The sequence below is a fragment of the Orbicella franksi genome, chromosome 13, assembly GCF_964199315.1.
Source record: "Orbicella franksi chromosome 13, jaOrbFran1.1, whole genome shotgun sequence".
Classification (NCBI taxonomy): domain Eukaryota; kingdom Metazoa; phylum Cnidaria; class Anthozoa; order Scleractinia; family Merulinidae; genus Orbicella; species Orbicella franksi.
In genome coordinates this window covers 13,928,319-13,950,906 of record NC_138157.1, presented here as the reverse complement: position 1 = coordinate 13,950,906, position 22,588 = coordinate 13,928,319, and the positions used below count along the sequence as shown (strand labels likewise).

General features: G+C 39.4%; 1 protein-coding gene across 1 annotated transcript; it reads left to right on the top strand.

Annotated features, from left to right (window-relative positions):
* The first annotated feature begins 322 nt into the window (after nucleotides 1–322).
* On the top strand, nucleotides 323–22,323 carry LOC145466776 (calcium-transporting ATPase type 2C member 1-like). The gene is made up of 22 exons (XM_081450488.1): nucleotides 323–624; nucleotides 5,877–5,966; nucleotides 8,520–8,555; nucleotides 9,249–9,310; nucleotides 9,760–9,868; nucleotides 10,027–10,185; nucleotides 12,489–12,557; nucleotides 13,016–13,091; nucleotides 13,480–13,546; nucleotides 13,743–13,965; nucleotides 14,056–14,151; nucleotides 14,247–14,336; nucleotides 14,786–14,881; nucleotides 15,201–15,357; nucleotides 15,705–15,875; nucleotides 16,381–16,478; nucleotides 16,720–16,770; nucleotides 17,682–17,917; nucleotides 18,382–18,498; nucleotides 19,051–19,198; nucleotides 19,839–19,934; nucleotides 20,467–22,323. Exons 1-22 carry the CDS (start codon nucleotides 376–378, stop codon nucleotides 20,728–20,730), a joined length of 2,760 nt encoding a protein of 919 aa, XP_081306614.1. The 5' UTR covers nucleotides 323–375; the 3' UTR covers nucleotides 20,731–22,323.
* The last annotated feature ends 265 nt before the right edge of the window (nucleotides 22,324–22,588 follow it).

The following is a 22,588-nucleotide window of genomic DNA, read 5'->3' as shown; positions in this document are numbered from 1 at the left end:
AGGGGAGAAATGATAAAGAAATTTCCTAGAAAAGTTTCCAGAAAATCCACAAATGGTTAAATTACGAAAAGTGAACCATTCAGCTGAAAATTCTGGAAAGAAAGTCAAATTGAACAGAAATTTTCGGTCCTCTGTTCCGGAGATTTCGCAAAATGGTGGAAATTTCCGGAAATGAAAACCGGAAATAACACGTACCGGAAGTCTTTCAAACTGCCGACCCAGTTTCCGAAGGCTGCTCGGACTTAGTCCCTCGTTGCATGTTGGGTAATCACAGTTCCTGTTTTGTGGCGGCCACTTATCCACTAATAAGTTTCTGTTTTTTGAACCAATATGAGAGTGAAATTATGGCGAAATATTTAACACTCTGGCTCGATAATGAGCAACTACATTCAGCTTGAGCAAGAAGAATGCCCTGAGGAAGGAAGAGGGTCTGGAATGATGTCCACCGTTATATCGTCGGGGAGGGCTTCCTCGCTGTCTGTGTCCGAAGTTTTAAAACAATTTCGGAGTGATCCCGAACGCGGTTTGGCAAACGATGAAGTTGAAAGACGAAGAAAGCTTCACGGTTTAAACGAATTTGATGTGGTAGAGGATACGCCGCTCTGGAGAAAATATATTGACCAGGTTAGAAGTGCAGTCTGACGCTAATACGTAATTATTTCGCCACGGTGGAAATATTCATTTATTTTGGTTGGGCAAAAATCATCCTGTCAGCCATTCCCTGGTTTGATAAGCTTGCTTTATGATCTTGAGTTTAAATTGTTGACCATGCATTTATATCACACCATTTTCTGTGCAGTAGGTTGTATTGAGGGAATAACAAATTTTTAGTATTTGCTATTCACAAGGGTCATGTAAGCTTAACTTGAAATTTTGACTTGTCATCTGTTGTCATCCGAGACTGGAGTGGATCTATAATTTTTGTAGCTTATTTTAACTAACCTTTCTTAATTTAATTCACTGAAGAATTTTCATTTAACATCTTTGTCGGCTACTGGGAAGCATTTCCAGCGTTTATATATATATAGTTATTTATATATATAGTCATCATTATGCATTTATTTAAACAGGTTGGGGCGAAATTCTAATCCCACTTTGCCAATATATTCTGCTAAGTAAGAATGAATGAAAACTGAGGGTGTGATTGCAACAGGGTTATAGTTATGTGGAAATAGAGAACCTCTTTGCATACTATTCTTGTTGAGGCTGGTTTATACATGTATGTACTTGTACAGAAGCTTAGATTTAGGACTTAACAACCAACTATAAAATAAAAATAAGTACATTCTTATGGCTACAGCAAAACTTGAAAATTCAATTTTTTCCTTATTTTGATGAGTGTGCTACACTATTTTTGCGTGTGAGTTTACAAACGCTACCAATGTTTACCAAGCTAATGGCTGTTGAGTTGGACCAAGGTCTTTTTCCCTTCATTTGAAGATGTTAGAAGAATATTTGTCACTTGTGAATTATTCCTTATTTTGCAGCCTGCTATGTAAGTTAAATTAGAAAAGCATTAAATTAAGATAGGTGAAGGGTATGATTAATGGTTTAGTTCTCTGGCCTTAGTATAATATATTAAATTCATGAATGCTGTGGATTTCAAATCCTTGCTTGCCTTTTTTTTTCTTTCAATGCGAATGCAGGAACAACAAAACATACCATCTTTGCATTCATGGAGTCATAGCAACAGTGAAAATTTCAGTTGGTAAATGGAGACATTTTGTTGTCTTTCTTCTCGAAAAATGAATTGTCATTATTGATCTTTTGAAAGGCAAGATGGTAGTCAAGCAAATAAGTGTTAAAAGTTTTATTTTACTTACCTCCATGTTTGTTATATATTTTTTAGGTTTTTTATATAATGTTTAAACTGGAATAACCCATCTTATGACTACAATGATTTACATCATAATAAAGCAACACAATCAGCTGTTTTCCTATTGAAGCAATTTAAATTGCATTTACTGAATACTGGTCATTTTGGGAGATTCTTTGCATTGTTAATAACAATACACCATAGAAGTAGAGAACCAGCACATGAAAACCCTCTAGGTTTGCAATATTGAAGCCAATAAGTAATTAAAACTAGGTTTAATTTTTTTTCCTTATCTTATCTCTTTGTGGTAAGAAGAGGGCCCAATTCTCAGTAAAATGTCAAATTAAATAACTTTGATTTACATTTTCTGTTAACTTTTTTGTGTTTGTGTTAACATTGGCAGAAGTAAAAAAATTGTGTTCATTTTTTTGGTATTTTGACTGCAGAATTTGTGAGGTGGGGAAAACAGTTCTGGTACACTACTGGGTTGTGTATTTTTTGCTTTAGTCTTATTTAAACATTTAGCAAAAACAAACATTGGAAATATTCTTTCAGCAGAAAGGTAAATATCTCCAGCCTGCCTTTATAATACAACATAGTGTCAACATTGCATGCTGTAAAACACTTTCCCATGCCTTTAAGTGGCTCTTCTACAAGCTATAATGGCATCCAAATCTCTTCAAATAAGTGAATTTGTGTTCCTTGACACTATTTCCATTATATACAATCTTAACAGGTTTTGTAGCTGGTCGATATATCTATTGGGCTCTTTGAATATATTATATGTATTTTAGAAATAACAATTGAATCCTTTAACAACAAGAGAGTTCACTTTCTGCAGGAAGTGAGCTAGTTTCTTGGAAGTAAGTCCATATTTTCCTTAATGCCCCCAAAAAGTGTAGCATGTGTTTGGAACTAACGTTTCAAAGCTGTGATTCACAAGTTTCAAGTCTATATCATGCAGTTCCAGAAAATATCCATATTCCACCCACAAAAGGGATTGGAATTTCCTGGGGGGTGAGGGATGGGAGGCTCTCTAAACCCCAAAAATGTAAAGAAATGTATAAAGCTTAATTTTAATTTCCAGAGGAGTGGGGTGGGGATCTGGAAAAAAAAATCCCTTCTGTGGGGAAGGTATGGATATTTTCTGGAACTACACCTTGCACCTACTGCCTATAGGCACCAGAGCAGTTTCTGTAGCATGAAGTAACTAGAATAAGTTCCACTAGCTTTCTCCTGGGGCGTTAATTCATCTGAGGGTTACCCTCTAGTATTAAATGGTGTGGTACATGTGCACATACACCTGAGGGGAGAGTGGCACTGTGAGAGTGACGTGCATTTCCCAAGAACACAGTGCAGTTACTCTTCCAAGGGGCTTTCACCTGGATCTTTCAATCTGAGGTGTAAGGGTAGCTTGTTCGATAGATAATTACTAACAGCTAATCCACGCCTAGCTTTTAATTAGAAATTTATCAAGCCTTTAAATCAGCTTAATTTCTTAAAGTGCCTATGAACTAAAAAATAATTGCTGCTTATTTGAAAGGCTTTTCAGAGTACAGAAGAATGGTATTTTTCTTTTTGGAATATCTTTTTTTGTTTGAGAGAGATTTATGTTTTTGCAGGGAAAGTGATGACGTCATAGGTGGTTCCACTAAAACGGCACAACACTCAATCGAGAATAACTCTAGAAATATTAAAGCAGTGTTCTTTAAACTTGGCACAAGAAATGTACGTCAAAAAAGAAAGATAATGACACCCGTTGTGCCATTGCCATAACAATAGTTATGCTGCTGGTTCTGTTTTAATTAAGACTAAAATTCCCAGATTTTATCTTAAACAAGGATCATCCACTCCCAACAAGCTAATGGGGAGAGTCAAGACAATATGGGAACCATGTGTGTTCCAAGTAAGACCCTCTGTCCCACTTAAAAAGGTTGCAAATGGGGATATGGTATTTGGTTTTTCACAGAAAGAGACTGGAGCCAAGAGTGTTGCCTTGGTAACAGCATAGTAGGTGTCTTTCTGTTTCGTTTGTGATGTGCATTGCTGGTGCCAAGTTTGAAGAACACTGCTTTAATATTTCTAGAGTTATTCTCGTTTGAGTGTTGTGCTGTTTTAGAGGAACCACCTATGATGTCATCACTTTCCTCTTGCATAATACAAAAACATGAATATCTCTAAAACGAAAAAAGATATTCCAAAAAGGAAAATGCCATTCTTCTGTACTTTGAAAAGCCTTTCAAATAAGGAGGAATTATTTTTTTACTTCATAGGCACTTTAATGAATTAAAGTGGCTTTCATTGTTAGATAAAGATTTTCCTGGAGTTTGAAACCATTCAACCTCGAAACTGGAAGGTAGAAAATATGAAGAGAAATCCTCACTGCAAAGTTCAAACTGAATTCATGTCAGTAGCAGGCTTGTAGCCAGGATTTGAAAAGTGGGTGTCCAAAATGTCCTATAGGACTTGCTCAAATGAACAATTTATAAGGCAATGTATGTATATGAAAAAACAATTTTCTTTAATAAGTGGCCATCCACAGGATGCCTCAGAGGATGCCCATCTGGCTAAAGACCTGGTCAGTACTAATCCTGGACAAGTCAAGTGTATTATAATTTGAACAATAGGCCCAGTGCAACCAGGTCATGGCACATGTATTCTTACATTGCAATTCACAAAATACATTTTATAAAACAAGCCTGAGGTATAAAACAATATAAAGTAGGTTGTTACAAAATAATGTGACAGTTAACATAATTGTTAATTATCATTGATATGTGAAATGCTAATAAAAAATATTATATAATAATACTATCATTTTTCCAGAACCTTGGAGGAGGCCATCTGACAGGCCATCAGTTATGTTGAGCGGAGTTAATTTGTACAGAAAATTCCCAGTAACTGGTTATTTTCTTTACAAAGTAGTTCAGTTCAAGACACTGATCAAGATGGCTTAAAAAGGCTGTTCTTACCTCAAGGCCTTGTCTTGCGTAGCAGTAAACAATAGTAAACATGATCATTGTACTTATCACTTTTGGACATAGTTAGTCTCCTCTACTAACTATGCTTTTGGAAGTTGTACACTGCTTGTAGCCAGACATTTCTCTAGGGTCCAATGAGTGTATATTCCTGCAAACATGAATGCTAAAAGCTAAGGGCAGCATGCAAGGAAAGGACTTACCTCACCCTTGTATTGTTCAATCTGTTCTCTTCTAAAAAACCTTGCCCTGTGTCTTCCTGATTTTAAAGAGAAAAACACTACGAGCTGTCAGTTGTGTACTGGTCAGTGAAACATTCATAAGTAAATAACATTGTTTTTAGCACTACAGTCAAGGCTGTGGTCTGAGAAAAATAACAAGGAGCCCAAAGGTTCCTAATTGTGAAAACCTGGGCACCCAGCATTTAAACTTATGTTAAAAAAGTAAGATTTTCCAGTTGCCCAAAGGCAAAAGTTGGTCGCCTGTGGTACCTGGGCACTTCTAGGGCCCAACCCGTGGTGGCTACTCGCAGAAAAAAACTGGGTGGGGGTGTGCGGCCCACTTCTCAAAACCTTTACCCTGTTTATGACCAATATGTGCGATTTTCCCTACCCTATTTATGACCTGACCAAACATTCAATACCCTGTTTCAGACCTTCCTTATAATTAGTCCCTAGTTCAGACGAATGTTAAATTGCTGTAAACGTAATTTGTGAATGGCTTTTGTTGATATGGTCCTATCAATAATGAAAAAGTAGTTTATTCTAAAAACCTACCCTATTCAAGACTAGAGTGCAAAATCATACCCTATTTATGACTAACATGACCAAAATCGATACCCTATTTATTACCAAAATAGCTGAAAACCGTACCCTTTAGGGCTGCACATACAATTTACCTACATAGCCTATATAAGAGAGTACCTCCCCGCCCTCCCCAACTGGGGACCCAGCCACTCAGCCCTGACAGATCTGGAGTATATGGTTAATGGTGAGCTTTGACAAAATTAAAAACACTAAGGATCATAAATTTTGACAGACGTTCTTTTTCTCTGATAACATTTTGGGCTATTTTTTTTCCAGTTTAAAGAGCCTATGATTGTGTTACTGCTGGCGTCAGGACTGGTTAGTGTAGCTATGGGTCAGTATGATGATGCTGTCAGTATAACAGTGGTAAGTATTGGGGCAGTGGTAAGGATGGTGCCTACTTAATACAAAGGTCTTTTGCCCAAAGTAGGATTATGTGGAAAAGGAACATCTCAGCAAGGTCTACAGTGGAATTCAAAAAGAACACCAGGGGTAAACCAAGCATTTTCCAAAGATGATAAGTCTTGAATCTCAGAAAAAAGGCAGACAATATGTTGGGCACTACAATATCTTTAAGTGTTCTTGGAAAATTTCACTTTCATTTTGGTGGTGGAGTCAGTTTTGGGTTAGTACTTTATGTAAGACTACTTATAATGTCCCGAGAATATGGCTGTAGCTCTAGTATACCCCTGTAAACCTTTGTTTAGCCTTGTATACCCCTGTAAACCCTTGCACACCCCTGCAAACCCCTGTATACCCTTGTAAACCCTTCTATACCCCTGTAAACCCTTGTATACTCCTGTAAACCTTTGTTTACCCTTGTACACCCCTGTATACCCCTGTAACCCTTGCATACCCTTGTATACCCCTGTAAATCCCTGTATACCCCTGTTAACCCTTGTATACTCTTGTATACCCCTGTAAACCCTTGTATACCTCTGTCAATCCCTGTATACCCCTGTAAACCCTTGTATACCCCTGTCAATTCCTGTAGACCCCTGTAACCCCTTGTCTACCCCTGTTAACTCCTGTATACCCCTGTAAATCCTTGTATACTCTTGTATACCCCTGTAAACCCTTGTATACCCCTGTCAATCCCTGTATACCCCTGTAAACCCTTGTATACCCCTGTAAACCCCTTTATATCCCTGTAAACCCTTGTATATCTTTGTATATGCCTGTAAACCCTTGTATACTCCTGTGAAATCCTGTATACCCCTGTAAACCCTTGTATACCCCTGTAGACCCTTGTATACCCCTCTAAACTCTTGTACACCACTGCAAACTCCTGTATACCCTTGTAAACCCTAGTATACCCCTGTAAACCCTTGTATACCCCCTGTAAACCCCTGTATACCCTTGTAAACCCTTGTATACTCTTGTATACCCCTGTAAACCCTTGTATACCCCTGTCGAGCCCTGTATACCACTCTGAACCCTTGTATACCCCCGTGAACCCCTTTATATCCCTGTAAACCCTTGTATACCTTTGTATACGCCTGTATACAAGGGGTATACAAGAGTTTACAGGGGTATACAGGGATTTACAGGGGTATGCAAGGGTTTACATGGGTATACAGGGATTTACAGGGGTATACAAGGGTTTACAGGGGTATGCAGGGTTTCACAGGAGTATACAAGGGTTTACAGGCGTATACAAAGGTATACAAGGGTTTACAGGGGTATAAAGGGGTATACAAGGGTTTACATGGCCATACAAGGTTTCACAGGAGTATACAAGGGTTTACAGGTGTATACAAAGGTATACAAGGGTTTAAAGGAGTATACAAGGGGTTTACAGGGGTATACAGGGATTTAGATTGGTATACAAGGGTTAACAGGGGTATACAAGGGTATACAGGGGTTTACAGGGGTATACAATGGATTACAGGGGTATACATGGGTTTATAGAGGTAAACAAGGGCTTACACGGGTATACAGGAGTTTACAGGAGTATACAAGAGTTTCCAGGGGTATTCAATGGTTTACATTGGTGTACAGGGGTTTACAGGGGCATACAAGGGTTTACAGGGGTATACAAGAGGTTACCAGGGTTTACAGGGGTATACAGGGATTTACAGAGGTGTATAAGGGTTTACTTGGGTATACAGGGGGTTTACAGGGGTATACAAGGGGTTACAGGGGTATAGAAGGGTTTACAGGGGTATAGGAAGGGTTACAGGGGCTTACAGGGGTATACAAGTTGTATACGGGGTTTTACAGGGGTATACAAGGGGTTACAGGAGTTTACAGGGGTATACAAGGGTTTACGAGGGTTTACAGCCTTGTTTTATAGCCACTCAAGACAATGCTCTGCATCGACATAACGCTACACCATGGTCTCCTGAGACAAACGGCTGCCGATGATCCAACTGGGGTTGACAAGGGTATACAGGGGTTTACAGAGGTGTACAAGGGTTTACATTGGTATACAAGGGTAAACAAGGTTTACAATGGAATACAATGGTTTATTGGTATACAAGGTTTACGGGGTATACTAAAGCTTCAGCCATATTCTCGGGACATTATACGTAGTCTTACATAAAGTACTAACCCAGTTTCAACTCCTGTGGACGTGGCTTTTAATCCAGGCCTTGTGGGATGTGTGCCGTGTGCACAATATCAAAAGTATATGTAGGCACAGTCCTGAAATAAACAAATGATTGACATATGGCCACTGCAGTGCATGCTAAGAAAACAATGTACAACTCTGCAATGCAATAGGGGCTCATTTTTGCACGTTTTCTTGACCTAATACCTAATAGTAAAATGGCGTAATATTGGAATTTAATGAAAAGGCATTCTAATGTCACTGCTCAATTTTTGTTCACTGTTAGTAATTAGCTTTCAATGGTAACATACAGTCAAATTTCCATAATGTTTTCATATATTCATTGTTCTGAATGGTTTATATTTCAGGCCATAATAATTGTTGTTACAGTAGCATTTGTTCAGGTATGGTTACTTTTAATTACTGTATTTAAATGCTTTTCTTGACTTCTAGTAGATATGTTACAACTTCAAAATTGTTACTTGACGTTACATGGTCCCAAGGCCTGTAATATAGCGAGTGGTAACTTGTGCAAGACATAGTTTAGACTGTATGGGGTGTAATCTTAGAGCCCTTGGGTGTTACTAGTCTTCCCAGAGGTTTGATCTATGCGCAAATACTCTGTAAACTCTGAAAGGTTTTAGTCAAGAATATATTAAGTACCGATAGTATAGTAATTTGAAATGATTTCAGGGCATCTGGTGCAAATATTTTCAACTGTGAACCAATATTCTCTCAATCCATAAACATTAGATATGAGAGATGTAAAATTTTCACGACTGAAAACAAACTGTATCTTCATATCAGAGCTGTAAGCCATCTTTTACCCCATTGGTCCATATATTGAGATCAGATCACAGAGTCTTAACTTTTGTTGCAGTCAACTATGAGAGGTTGTCAGGAACAAAAGGTCCCAGCTATTAGTGATTTGACTGGGCAAATTTTGGTATTTTGGAAAAATGGTTGCCTACAAGAGCTGGTTACGTCACGGTTTCAGCTGCGTTGTGTTGGATTTAGAGCTGAAAATGATGGACTTTTGTACATTCAAATTCCTTTGTTTTGCGTATTTTTTTACTGTTTGTTTTCTATGCTTGCAGGAATACCGTTCTGACAAGTCAGTGGAAGCCATCAAGAAACTTGTCCCACCTGGCTGTCACTGGTAAAAAGGCTCAAGTGGATTTGTGTTTAATTTACATTGTTCACAATAAAATATCATGATCATGTAACGTCTGGAGCTGTTTAGAAAGAGCAAAGGGGATAAGGGAAGGCCAAACATTTTCGGTCCTCCAGGGATGTAGCCCGGAAAACACTAGGCCAGCTCATTAACAAGCCCAGCCGGCTTCTCTGACAATGATTTAATCAAATCTTTGTTCTGTGGGAAATTTCAGCCAGATCTAAGTCCTCTTTCAGGTGGTGAAATTAGCCAGCAACCAGCCTTTAGCTATTTGTACATCCCTTACCCTTTGGCACTTCCCCAATCTCCACCACTGGCTATTTTGAGAGACATCAGTGACTGTAATTAATGTTATACATGTACAAGCAATACATGTCACTCTGTGTAAGGTGGACAAGATATTCATGGCATTCTTGACTTTTTTCCTTCTTCAGTATTCGTGAAGGCCAGGTAGCAGATTTTTTGGCTCGCAGTTTGGTCCCTGGAGATCTAGTCACCATTTCAGTAGGAGATAGAGTTCCAGCAGATTTAAGGCTAATCGAGGTATAAAGACTGCTTCCTTATCACATGGGTCATGTGTTATACAACATGGTCAATCAGTTGTTAATAATTAATTTTTAATAAATAAATAAATAAATTATCTAGATAGATATATTATCGTCCAATTGTTTGTTTGTCAATAAAAGTCTGTTTTTTTTTAGGCTATAGATTTGAAAATAGATGAATCAAGTTTTACTGGTGAGACTGAACCAGCAAGTAAAACAACTGATATGATTCCTCCATCCAAATCAAGTGGAGGGATCTCACAAAGAAGAAACATTGCTTTCATGGGTACTTTAGTCCGTTGTGGCCGTGGCAAGGTGTGTGATTAAATATATGCAGCTCTTTCACTGTGTAACATTGTACATATATTGATGAAAAAGTTTAATGTTGGTCTTAAATTTACACCTTTGAATAAGACTCTATTCAGTGATCATTCATTCCACAAATGAGAGCTTTTATTGTAAGCTTCACTTTGATGCTGTACTGTTATGTTGCACTTGGTGGGGGTGGTGGGGGGGGGGGGTAGTCACATATATGGGCTATATAGGTATTTGCTGTGGGATAGGATAAGGTTTTTGAGGTCCTTGATCCTTAAATAGGGCATCCTTTTGCCCCTGTTGGCATTGCGTTAACGTTCCTGGTGTGATCCTTAGATAGGGTACCTAAGTTATCATTTTTCAATTTTGGGCTTAATTAGGATATTAATACATTTGCTTCATCCTTTAAATAGGGTCAGGGTTTAAGACCCTTTGTGGCACACACGTATCCGAAATTTACGGAAGTACCACATGCACTCCCCCTCCCCCAGGCTCCAGTCCTGGCTTATGTATTAAGAACCACAATGTGGAAGTAATAATAAAAGCGTTTAAACATATTCCATCAAGATATCTGTTTTTTCTTGTATTGTTCGTTTGACTCCCATATGATTTCTTGACTTATAGGATTTTATCTTAAAAATGTTTTGGCAAACAACTTCTGTTTGTTGTTACTTTAAGGGGCGTGTCCTAAGTCATCTCAAACTGTGTTTGTCGCCTGTGATAAATCAGGAGTAATCAGACAGTTGTGCAATGAGACAACCTTAATAATGCACTGTATAATTAATAGGTTTTAAGTTGAGAAATAATTTATTAATTGTTTATAAAAGGCTAAAAGTTACTAATTAAAAATTTTAAAAACCAACACATTTTTGACCATATGGTCATAAACAAACAAGTACATTCTTTCATTGCAAGACTGTTCCCCTCAGGAATAACTTATTAATTGAACAAAACCATGTCGTATGTAGTTTTCCATCATGTGCCACTGATGATGACTGTACGGTCAAAAATGTTTTGGTTTTCAAAATTTTAGTAACTCTTAGCCTTCTATAAACATCTAAAAAGCAACGTTATTATGACAACAATTTATTAATTGATAAGTTAATAAAGATGGTGAATTTTAAGCTCGGTAATGAAATGTGAAGGTGAATTAATCAACATGACATGAGCGTGGGACAAAGAAAAATTCTGAGTCCCCGACAGGAATCGAACCCATGACCTCCCGAACACCGGGCGGGCGCTCTATCCACTGAGCTACAAGAACTCATGGAGAGCAAGGTCATTTAACTGAGTTCATATATGATAGGTGTCCTGCATACTGCTAGGATCAATGCTGTCGAATTCATCGTGAGTAGTGATAAGTTAATAAAGATGGTGAATTTTAAGCTCGGTAATGAAATGTGAAGGTGAATTAATCAACATGACACGAGCGTGGGACAAAGAAAAATTCTGAGTCCCCGACAGGAATCGAACCCATGACCTCCCGAACACCGGGCGGGCGCTCTATCCACTGAGCTACAAGAACTCATGGAGAGCAAGGTCATTTAACTGAGTTCATATATGATAAGTGTCCTGCATACTGCTAGGATCAACGCTGTCGAATTCATCGTGAGTAGTGATAAGTTAATAAAGATGGTGAAATTTAAGCTCGGTAATGAAATGTGAAGGTGAATTAATCAACATGACACAAGCGTGGGACAAAGAAAAATTCTGAGTCCCCGACAGGAATTGAACCCATGACCTCCCAAACACCGGGCGGGCGCTCTATCCACTGAGCTACAAGAACTCATGGAGAGCAAGGTCATTTAACTGAGTTCATATATGATAGGTGTCCTGCATACTGCTAGGATCAACGCTGTCGAATTCATCGTGAGTAGTGATAAGTTAATAAAGATGGTGAAATTTAAGCTCGGTAATGAAATGTGAAGGTGAATTAATCAACATGACACGAGCGTGGGACAAAGAAAAATTCTGAGTCCCCGACAGGAATCGAACCCATGAACTCAGTTAAATGACCTTGCTCTCCATGAGTTCTTGTAGCTCAGTGGATAGAGCGCCCGCCCGGTGTTCGGGAGGTCATGGGTTCGATTCCTGTCGGGGACTCAGAATTTTTCTTTGTCCCACGCTCGTGTCATGTTGATTAATTCACCTTCACAATTTATTAATTGTTATAGGACAAGGAATTTAACCAAAAAATAAACATCTTGTTTCATTGATCACCTTATAAATAGTTTTTACCGTATTTGTCATTATTTATGTATGACATTTACTGAGTTAGTGCGATACAACTTCTTCTTTTCCAGGGTGTTGTCACCGGTACTGGTGAAAATTCAGAATTTGGTGAAGTTTTTAAAATGATGAAAGCAGAAGAGGTATGTAGTATATCATCAAGTTATTAAGGAGCAATTGGTAAGAAGGACTAACCACCAGTTTTTTGAGCACCTTATTTTTGCAAACCAGTGGCAAAATTTTATGTTTTGTTAACATTTTTCCAGAACTTTGCACATGCAGGTGAAAGCACTGTATTGTGATCTCCAGTAGAATTAATATTGTTGAGAAGCTGCTTTTTTCATTTTACATGTACTTTCGTTGGCATCAAAGTAGAACCACTTATCATAGAAACAGCAAACAGTTCAAACTTCTAATCAGTGAGCTTTTGATTATCATTTTTTCACTTTACTTAACAAACAAACAAACTAGTTAGTGATTGTTTTGTGTAAAGTGATGCTTTATCTTTAGTTAGATGTAGAGATTGACTGCAATTTTGTGATTGATGGGGAAGTAGCAGATTTAAACATTAAATGTAAATTTAAATCTTGTTTTATTTCAGCCTCCGAAGACTCCTCTTCAAAAAAGCATGGACATCTTAGGAAAACAGTTATCTTTTTATTCCCTTTGTATCATAGGTGGGTGCTTGTTCTGTTAGTCTTAAAGACGTTTCTTCAAGCTGGTTAGGATGTCTTCAAGCAAAGCCAAAGGTTTATCATCAGCAAAATTAGGTTCAATTTCAATCAATGAAATGGGTCAACATCAGAATCAGGGCGGACAATAAGGGCTGTAACCTGTAACACCTGTTATGACTGAGTATGTTTGATGGACCCTTGATGTTACTTGTGAACTTGCCTGTAATTGATACTATTAACATATTAAGTAACAAATTTGTTACGGGTGTGAAGATCAAGGTTATCGGTGAATCAAAATTTAATGACAGTTCTGAGAATAAGGCTCATTTACAAGTCTTTCCCCATCAGAACCTTGTACTAACAAGTATCTTTGTGGTCTTTTTTCTCAAAGGACTTATTATTCTTTTGGGATGGCTACAAAAGAGAGCTATTCTAGAGATGTTCACCATTGGAGTCAGGTAAGAAATAGAGAATTGATCTTTGGCCATTTGTGACAATTATTATCAATTATGGCATGGCACAAATGATCAAAAGCATGTGTTTAAGACATGCTGTTACCTTAGTGGCTGTTTCTCTGAAAAAATGAAATTAATTGTTGCAGAACCCCAGTAAATGATAATTTTTAACAATTTTGTCATGATTTTTCTTTCACAGCTTGGCAGTAGCTGCCATCCCAGAGGGTCTTCCCATAGTGGTCACTGTAACTCTAGCACTTGGTGTGATGAGAATGGCCAGAAGAAATGCCATTGTCAAAAAGCTTCCCATTGTGGAGACTCTCGGGTGTGCTAGTGTGATTTGTTCTGATAAGACTGGCACACTGACCAAGAATGAGATGACAGCGACACAGATATTCAGTGCTGATGGACACTATGCAGAGGTAACTGTTGTTCCTAGTGGTTGTTTCTTATACTTAGTGCTCTAAAGGCAGGAGAATTTACAACTGAGTCATGTTCTCCATATTTTGCAGGTTTCTGGGGTGGGTTACAATGGGTGTGGTCATGTAACCATTGCAGGCCAAACTCTAACGCCAAACAGCAACTTGTCTATAACTAAAGTTATCGAGGTAAGGAGTCCCCAGTTTTTGTGTTTATTTGTTTTGTTTTGTAACTGCTACAACATAGCCATTGCCCGATGTTTAACTTGACATGATGGTTGCAGGTTGGTTATCTATGCAACAATGCACACATTCAAGATGGCTCTCTATTTGGCCAGCCAACAGAAGGTGCCCTTATAGCTGTTGCACTCAAGGTAACAATTTGCAATACAACATATTGGTTCTTGCTTCAACATGCACTATCAAGTTATGGTGCACACAGGAAGTTTGGAGAGTATTAAAGAAGTTAACAAGTTTCCTGAGGCAATAGCTTCTTGAGTGCTCTCCAGACCTCCCAAGTGGATGAACCAATATTTGTTTTATAGCATTGCCAGTGGAAGCAATCTGCTCATACTATCACTTTTGAATTATTGGATATGATTGCCTGGCGTCGTTAGCTATGTTATAATGCCAGTGAGTTTTTTTATAACAAGACATCACACACCTAGAGATAATAGGCTAAATCACAAAGGGACAAGGTGCACAGGAAGTAGTATGTTTTATACTGACCTGTGAATATAGTTTATTCAGTGCAACTATTGTATGCTTTTGCATGGAAGAAAAATGATTGTTGTCAAGAAACTGTATGTTGTTCCTTTAACAGCTTGGTATTGATGACCCAAGAAACATGTACACACGTACGGATGAAATTTCTTTCAGCTCAGAGAAGAAGTGGATGGCTGTAAGATATAGAAAACAGGTAAGTAAACTGAAAGGCAATTGCTCCAGGAACCTACTTTAGTGCAAGCCCAGTTGTTAATCCACATTGTATTAAACATGGACCTCAATGGCTGACTGTTCGTCGATAGAACAGTCAAAGACAATCAGATTTCCGGTTGAGAGTGTTTGGGAAATTCATGCCAATTAGTGAGATGATACTGCGCATATCAAAATAACACATTTTGAGGTAAAACTGCCCTTTTCATTTGTGGGGATTTTTTTTCCTTTGAAGTGAGGTAAACATGTGATGTTTTGAACATACATAGGTATGGCACTCACAGGTTGTATATCTCTTGCAGGACAATTCAGAGGTGTATTATGTGAAGGGGGCACCTGAGAAGGTGTTACAGCAGTGCACATCATACTGCAGGCACGGTTCTGTTGTCCCACTTGTTGCTAAGGATTTGGAGACGTTTAGTGATGCTGTTGCTGCCATGTCATCCAAAGGACTTAGAGGTACACACCAATAGGCTATTTACATTGTTGAAGAATATATCTGAAATCAGGAGTTAAGTAAGTTTGTAGTACTTCTGCATTTTTTTACGACCCTTTCAGTACTTTGGTGAGCCATTCGAACAAATGCAAATGACAAGTTAAATATTTTGTAGTGCTTCAGTGTTATCAACAAGACTTAATGTAGTGTGAACATTCCAGATGCACTTCCCAGTCCACCTGAGCAAAAGAAGGAGACGTCTTTCCAGTGTGCTTATACCAAAGTCTATAACTTTGATTTGGGATTGCTAACCCCTATGATAAACGTTGACAGAATGGAACAAACTAATCCGTATTTTTGTTTTTGACAGTGATAGCCCTGGCCATGGGAACCGACTTGCAGCAGCTGTCATTCCTGGGTGTAATGGGTCTACTTGACCCCCCCAGACCCGGTGTGCGTGAGGCTGTCCATACGCTGTTAGAGAGTGGGGTGGAGGTCAAGATGCTGACAGGAGACGCGCGGGAGACTGCACTTACTATTGGTAAACTCAACATGTTTAGCTAAGCAGGTTCACAAACAAGGTCGAACTCACTCTCAGAAACCTGGTAGCGTTGATTTACACAGGGTCCCACTTATAGGAACTGTTAATTCAGCAAACGTCAGTTAAGGCGACGTTTATACACCAAACAATCTTTGTTGAAAATAAGGTGTACGTTACAGTGAAGTGCGCCATGACCTCTTGGTAGAGTCTTAGCTAACTATATACAACGTTTGGCGTCTCTCTGTTGGTTCTCCGTAGTCTGTTAGATAGTCTTATCGATATATATTTTTAATTTTTTAGACATTACCACATCAGCGTTGCTGTTATATTTTTAGATCGTGTATAAATGTATGCTTTACCTTACCTTTCGTTCTCTGCGAGCCAAATCGGCAACAACTGCGTAAGAAATTTGTCATTAGTGTATCACTTTCTAGCCTCCATTCAGGGCTTTAAAGTGGGATTCTACAGTATACAAACTAGAGTTTGTTTTCTCCGTCATTTACAGCGGAAATCCTGGGAATTCATGTCAAGGGAAGGTTAACTTTGTCGGGAGAAGAGCTAGAAGCAATGGACAGTTTTCAATTAGGAGACGCCATACATCAGGTAAAGGGTCTACTTTGACCGTATATTGTGGTACGTAGCCTGTTGTGTTCTGATCTTCCCATTTGCGCCGTTATTTTGGGCTGTCCTAAACCTTGTACAAGTAGTATTTTTTTAGCTTCCTATGGAGCTCAGAAAGCACAAACCTCTTGTAAATGCTTGTAAAACGTCCACTTTCCTTTCATTACATTGTCTAACATGCGATGTAGGTGAGCCATCACTCACTCTGCTGTTTTCTCAACAGGCGTCGGTGTTTTATCGAGTGAGTCCCAGACATAAAGTAGCTATTGTTAAGGTACGTCTTGCTAGAACTCTTTGCTCCTTTGTTTTCATTTACTCTGTTTTTTTTTTATCTCGACCACATTCCTAGTATGAACAACTACTTCCGTCAGTTGATATGACATGTACCAATCCTTCGTAGGAAAAAAGATGGCGACTGGCACATTTACTCATAGTTGTTAACGCACGAAAACCTTAACAACGTTCATAAAAACGTACGGAGACGTTATACAATCTTCAAACCTAGGCTACTCAGTGTCCTTAGTACAGGGACATATATTGTAAAAATTTGCTTTTCTTTGTGCCTTTTAGGCTGTGTTAGGTTCGCAAGGCCTTGTGGTAAAATGTACATCCGCCATCTTTTTTCCTACGTGGATTGGCGAAGTGAAAATTCAACTTTAAGGAGTTTCATTGAATAGTAGTTTTCTGAACCTTTGGAAACTTTACGCAGGGTAGCCACAGGTCAGGAAATGGTCAGGGAAAACAAATTCTTCAAGGTCAGGGAAAAGTTAGGGAATTCTATTTTGAGTCAAGATTGACATTTGAAGAAAAGTCAGGGAAAGTTGAAATAATGTAACACGGGTGATTTAATATCATTGAAGGCTAGAAGCAACATTTGGGGTCACTGTGATCTCGTCGATAATTTTTCCTTATTGGAGAAGGGAAATTTGTTGAAAACTTATCCGTCTTAATGAATGAGGGAAAAGGACGGCTGTAAGTTGAGGCTAGAAGCCGCTACTATATCTGACATTTTGTATTTATCACAGTTGGGCCAGGAAAATTGTAGTTTTATCAGGGAAAAGTCAGGGAATTTTGAAAAGTGATGTCTGTGGCAACCATGTTACGCTCTGGAAGAAACACGCCTCGTTCGGCTGTAGCTGAAACTAGAATATTCTTCTTAGTAGTCTTTCGTATTTTGTTTTGCAGTCTCTACAGCAGCGTGACCACGTGGTGGCGATGACTGGTGACGGCGTAAATGACGCAGTGGCTCTTCGCCGAGCTGATATCGGCGTGGCTATGGGTCGAGCGGGGACTGATGTGAGCAAGGAGGCAGCAGACATGGTGTTAGTCAATGACGACTTCTCCACCATCTTGGCTGCCATCGAGGAAGGCAAAGGAATCTTTTACAACATCAGGAACTTTGTTCGTTTCCAGCTAAGCACGTGAGTAAACTGCAAACTGTGACTCCCAACTTGTTCATAGATCAGGCGAGAAATTAGCCCCTTTCAGGCGTCCGGTTAGTTGGGACGCAGCGCGAAAAAACGGCGGAGTCGAACAAGGCGGAGAGGGTCGCTGCCCGTCACTCCTGTTTTTCGCGCCGCGCCCAACTAGCAGAGCGCCTGGAAGAGGCTAGCGAGAATGTGCTAAGCGGAGTAATGATGAAAGGTCGAGATTCCCTCATAAACATGGGTAGAATTTCTCGTTATACAAATCTTGTATTTCGAAAATTTTAAGGCGGGTTTTTTTTTTATATCTAGTGTGTCGTTTAGAATCACATGCTCCCCTTTTCTTGGAGATTTCACGATAGCTTTTTCATGTCCAATCGGAAAAGTGCTTTAGCCTTTTCCTTTATAGACAAACATACCAAGATTCTACTTAAATGATATTTTCTGTTTTCCATGTATAGGAGCATTGCAGCGATTTCTTTAATCACAATATCAACGTTTCTAAAGCTTCCCAATCCTCTGAATGCCATGCAGATTTTATGGATTAACATCATCATGGATGGACCTCCCGCTCAGAGGTGAGATATCAGAAATAATGACGAGAGTTGTGGTTATGGCCAATGCGGCCATAATCACAACTATGGCCTCTCTTTGGCCAATGCGTTGAATTGCAGATCAAAAATTCTGAGTAGAAGCTTTGGCAGGGTCGTTGTGTTCCGGAGCAAGATGGTTTTCCTCCGCAGTGACTTTCTTCACCAGTTCGTTGAGTATTAGTAGTAGTTAACCCGTACCCGGTCAAAGGGTCCAAGCGTGGGGCCGTTGTGTTAGAAACTTTACTTTCCAGTGACTTCCTATACCCATGAGAATGGGTACCAGCAAGATAATACTGAAAGCAACTTACGATGGACTAGCATCAATTTGGGGGGTGGGGGGGAAAGGGGGGGCTGGTAGCAATACTCCTGGACATTTCATGCTACGGAAACTGGAGTTGTGAGTCATCTGGCTCCTCTGGCTCTTTCCTATATGCCTCAGCTTCACAAGGTTAGCCGATTCCCACCCAGCTATACACTTACCCACACACCTTACCACAACTTCTGTGCGGGTGACCCTTGTCTACTTTTTTTTTGCAGTCTCGGCGTGGAACCCGTGGACCGTGATGTCATGAATAAACCCCCGCGAAACGTTAAAAACCCAATGATCACTAGGGCCCTTATAATGAACGTTCTCTTGTCCGCTAGTCTCATAGTAACTGGCACACTGTGGGTCTTCTGGAGAGAGGTAGGTTCTCAAGCAGCTTACATGGTGCGTGTTTGAGCAGGTTAAATTTTGGCAGGCAAAAGGCCGATGTTGGCGTTGTAGGTAGTGCAGTCTTTAAGTGTTTTGCTGGGATTGATTTCAGGCCTGTGCAATTGGAGAATAAATTATTTGGTTGTGGCAGCACATCTTTGAAAGCAACGAAAAAGGAGTGCTAAATTCGGTGCGAGTAGAACATACAATAGTTTTCTGTCGTTTTCGATTTTTAACTGTGAAAACGAGATACCACCGAATATTTTTAGTGGGGAGGTTTCAGAAAGATTTGCCAGTAGTCCGGGTAAGCAATATTACCTTACTGTATTAGAAAGGTCGCTGTAAGTAGAGGTGGAGTAAGAATCTTTCCCTGTGTTATTTTTTAACAACCTTTTAAGCTTTGTAATCAGTGTTCCAGGTAATTTTATTTTCTGAAGTAAAAAAAGTCTCTGACCTAAGTAAATAATAGAGATACTTCTGATGATTTGGTAAAGGTCATGTCAATTGACCTGTTGGAATTTTATATTGACTTCTTGCCTGTACAACGTATCTGGAACCCTGGCGAAACAAATATTTTATAACGTTGTATTATACTAATCCATTAGTTGGTCTTCCTTCCATATTTTTCCAGATGCGAGACAACATCATCACTCCACGTGACACTACCATGACGTTCACGTGCTTTGTGTTCTTTGACATGTTCAACGCGCTTAGCTGCCGTTCACAGGTCAGGTTCAAACCCAAATGTGGGAATGTTGGTCTTAGAAACTGTCTAAATTGCTCAAGAGACTAGTTGCCTTACTTACTAAGTCCTTCTTAGTCCGATTAGAGTGTTTGTCTGGGGACAGAGGCGCTCTGCGCCTAGCGCCATGAGATGCGTAAAACTCGGTGGGCTGGGTTGGTCGAATGCCGGTTAACGCTGACCCAGGGTGAAAAGTTAAGCCAAGTATAAATTCTTCTTGTATAAAAAGGTTTTTCACTGCTTATATTTTGTGTAGTCTGAGATTATTCAAACTCAAAAGAGGAGGCCAAACAATATAAACAGAAAACCTCACCCAAAGTTACAAAACTGAAATCAAAATTCTCGGTAATCCTGGGTTAGCTTAATCGAGCTTTGAACAACTGAACCTGGCCCAGATGTTTGCAAAATGACTTCTGATCTTGGTTTTGTCAAACAATTAAAAATAGTTGTTAGCTTTTGATCCATTTCTTTTCAGTGGTGTTTGAATCACACATTCTTTCTTGCTGTTGTTTCACAGGTCAAGTCGATCTTCCAAGTAGGTTTCTTCACAAACCGAATGTTCCTTTACGCCGTTGGCGGTTCTCTGATGGGACAGATGTTAGTTATTTACTTCCCTCCTCTTCAGGCTGTCTTTCTCACGGAGGCTCTTCACTGTACTGACATTTTGTTATTAGTTTGCGTTGCGTCTTCCGTTTTTCTTGTGGACGAGATCAGAAAAATGGTTTTAAGAACCCTCTCTAGGCGCAAAGAGCCTCCAAAAGACTTCCAGTATTACGTGTGACAAGACGCCGAGTCCGAATCTACACTTCTGCACACATCTACAATAGTTATCGACTGGTATCCGATTTGCACTCTCTCAACAGATCAAATAATTGCACTCTGCAGGGAAACGAGCCGTTATAAAAGTCGAGTCCGTGTCTGCGAGAATTACCTGAGCTGGAGCGTTTCGCTTCGTAGTCAGTGGGGCTGTTAAGCAACATTGAATATCCGGTCTCTTCATGTCTGAGACGCAACGCACCTCTCAGAATTGGCTGAGAAAACAATAGCGCAAAATCAGAAGCAATGAACCAATAGAAGTGCGTGAAACAGGGAGCCAATGAAATTGCAGGTTCTGAAGAGGTGCGGGGCGTCCATCATGTCTCAGAGGGTTCTCGTGCTTGTCTGTGATTTGGTATCAAGAATCGTTTATCTTCGTACACTTGTGCGAGTACTGATCATTATCAGCCAATGATTCACGTATTTCATGTACAAATGAAGTTCATTTTATGTAAAAGTAGTGAATATTAATAGATATAAATTCTCAGAATTTTGCGTCTTGGAGCTAGGCTTCCTTACAGCCGTTAATTCTCTCTCCTGCCATAGACAACTGCGACGTTAACTGGTGTAGGTTACATGAGTAGATTAGACAACAAGGTGTAAATAGCTAGAAAAGTAACAAACAAAACCACGGTATAGTAGCTGAACACCTTTGGGAAATAAATCGTTTTATTGAATTGTCAAAGTATTCAGCCCTCCTTTGCGGAAAAAAAAGTCATAAAAAAGTAAAGATGCCAGGACCAAACTGACTTAAGCCCTTTTAACATGTTAAAACATAGTTTTTGTTTTTCGAAAATCGTTTACATTTCTGAATATGCTCGTACGTTTACAATTTGAATGTAACTTCTTGAAATTTGCTTTCTTCATCAGTTCCTCCTTGTAAAGGGGAGGGAGTTTAAGGTTTATCAATATTTGTTGGACGATTTACTATGCATGTCTTCTTCCTTTGCGTTTCTTTTTTACCATGTATGGAGCAAAAAGGCCCAGACAGACGCACGCAGCATTTCACCGTAACATATTGCAACATCGTTGAGCCCAGCATGTTGCACACGTCTGGTGATCCTGTTACATCATCCAGCATTTTGCAACGTTCATAAAGTGACTGTTATAAAAGCAAGCAACATGATGTTATCTCCAGGATGAGAATTTTAACACAACAAGCAGAAATAATGTTAGAAATTAAATGGACAAGTATGCATCAGGTATGAGTGGAAACGCTTTCAACTCCTCATTCCTAGATGCAGTTTCGCTCTGTTTCATATGCGAGCAGAACTGTGATTTAGTAAAGTCAACTTTGTTAAGCTGCACGCATTAATGAAGACAGTGACTTTATTTAGCCAATGGTATGTGGAGAAACTGTACCTTAATAAATTGAAAGTAATTAAACTCTAAAGGAAGTTGAAGTACAAGACTGAGTTGAATGCCTAGCTAAAGTTATCTTTGTTTAGGGTGATATTTTAATTGCTTAACTTGAGTGGTCAAACCTGCTCGAATTCACGTTTGAACCATGTATGGTGCGCCGTAACCTGCTGGCTTCCGTCTGTAAAAGACAGAAGTTCTACGTTGACAAATTGTCGTATTACCCATATGTGTAATAATTATCTTGCGAAATAGGGCGGGATATCGTCTTTTATTTTTTCCAAGCGAGCATGCTAACGAATCCTGCAATCTGATTGGTTTTGTAAGCGATTGTTTGTTTCTGTGTACCTCTGCCCCAGATTGACAGCATTAGTTTTCGTATCCGACGGTGCCGTAGTTAGCTTGCAATAAGCTGCATATGAGGTCCCTGCTGACCTACAGACCCGTGTAGGGTAGGGTAGCAG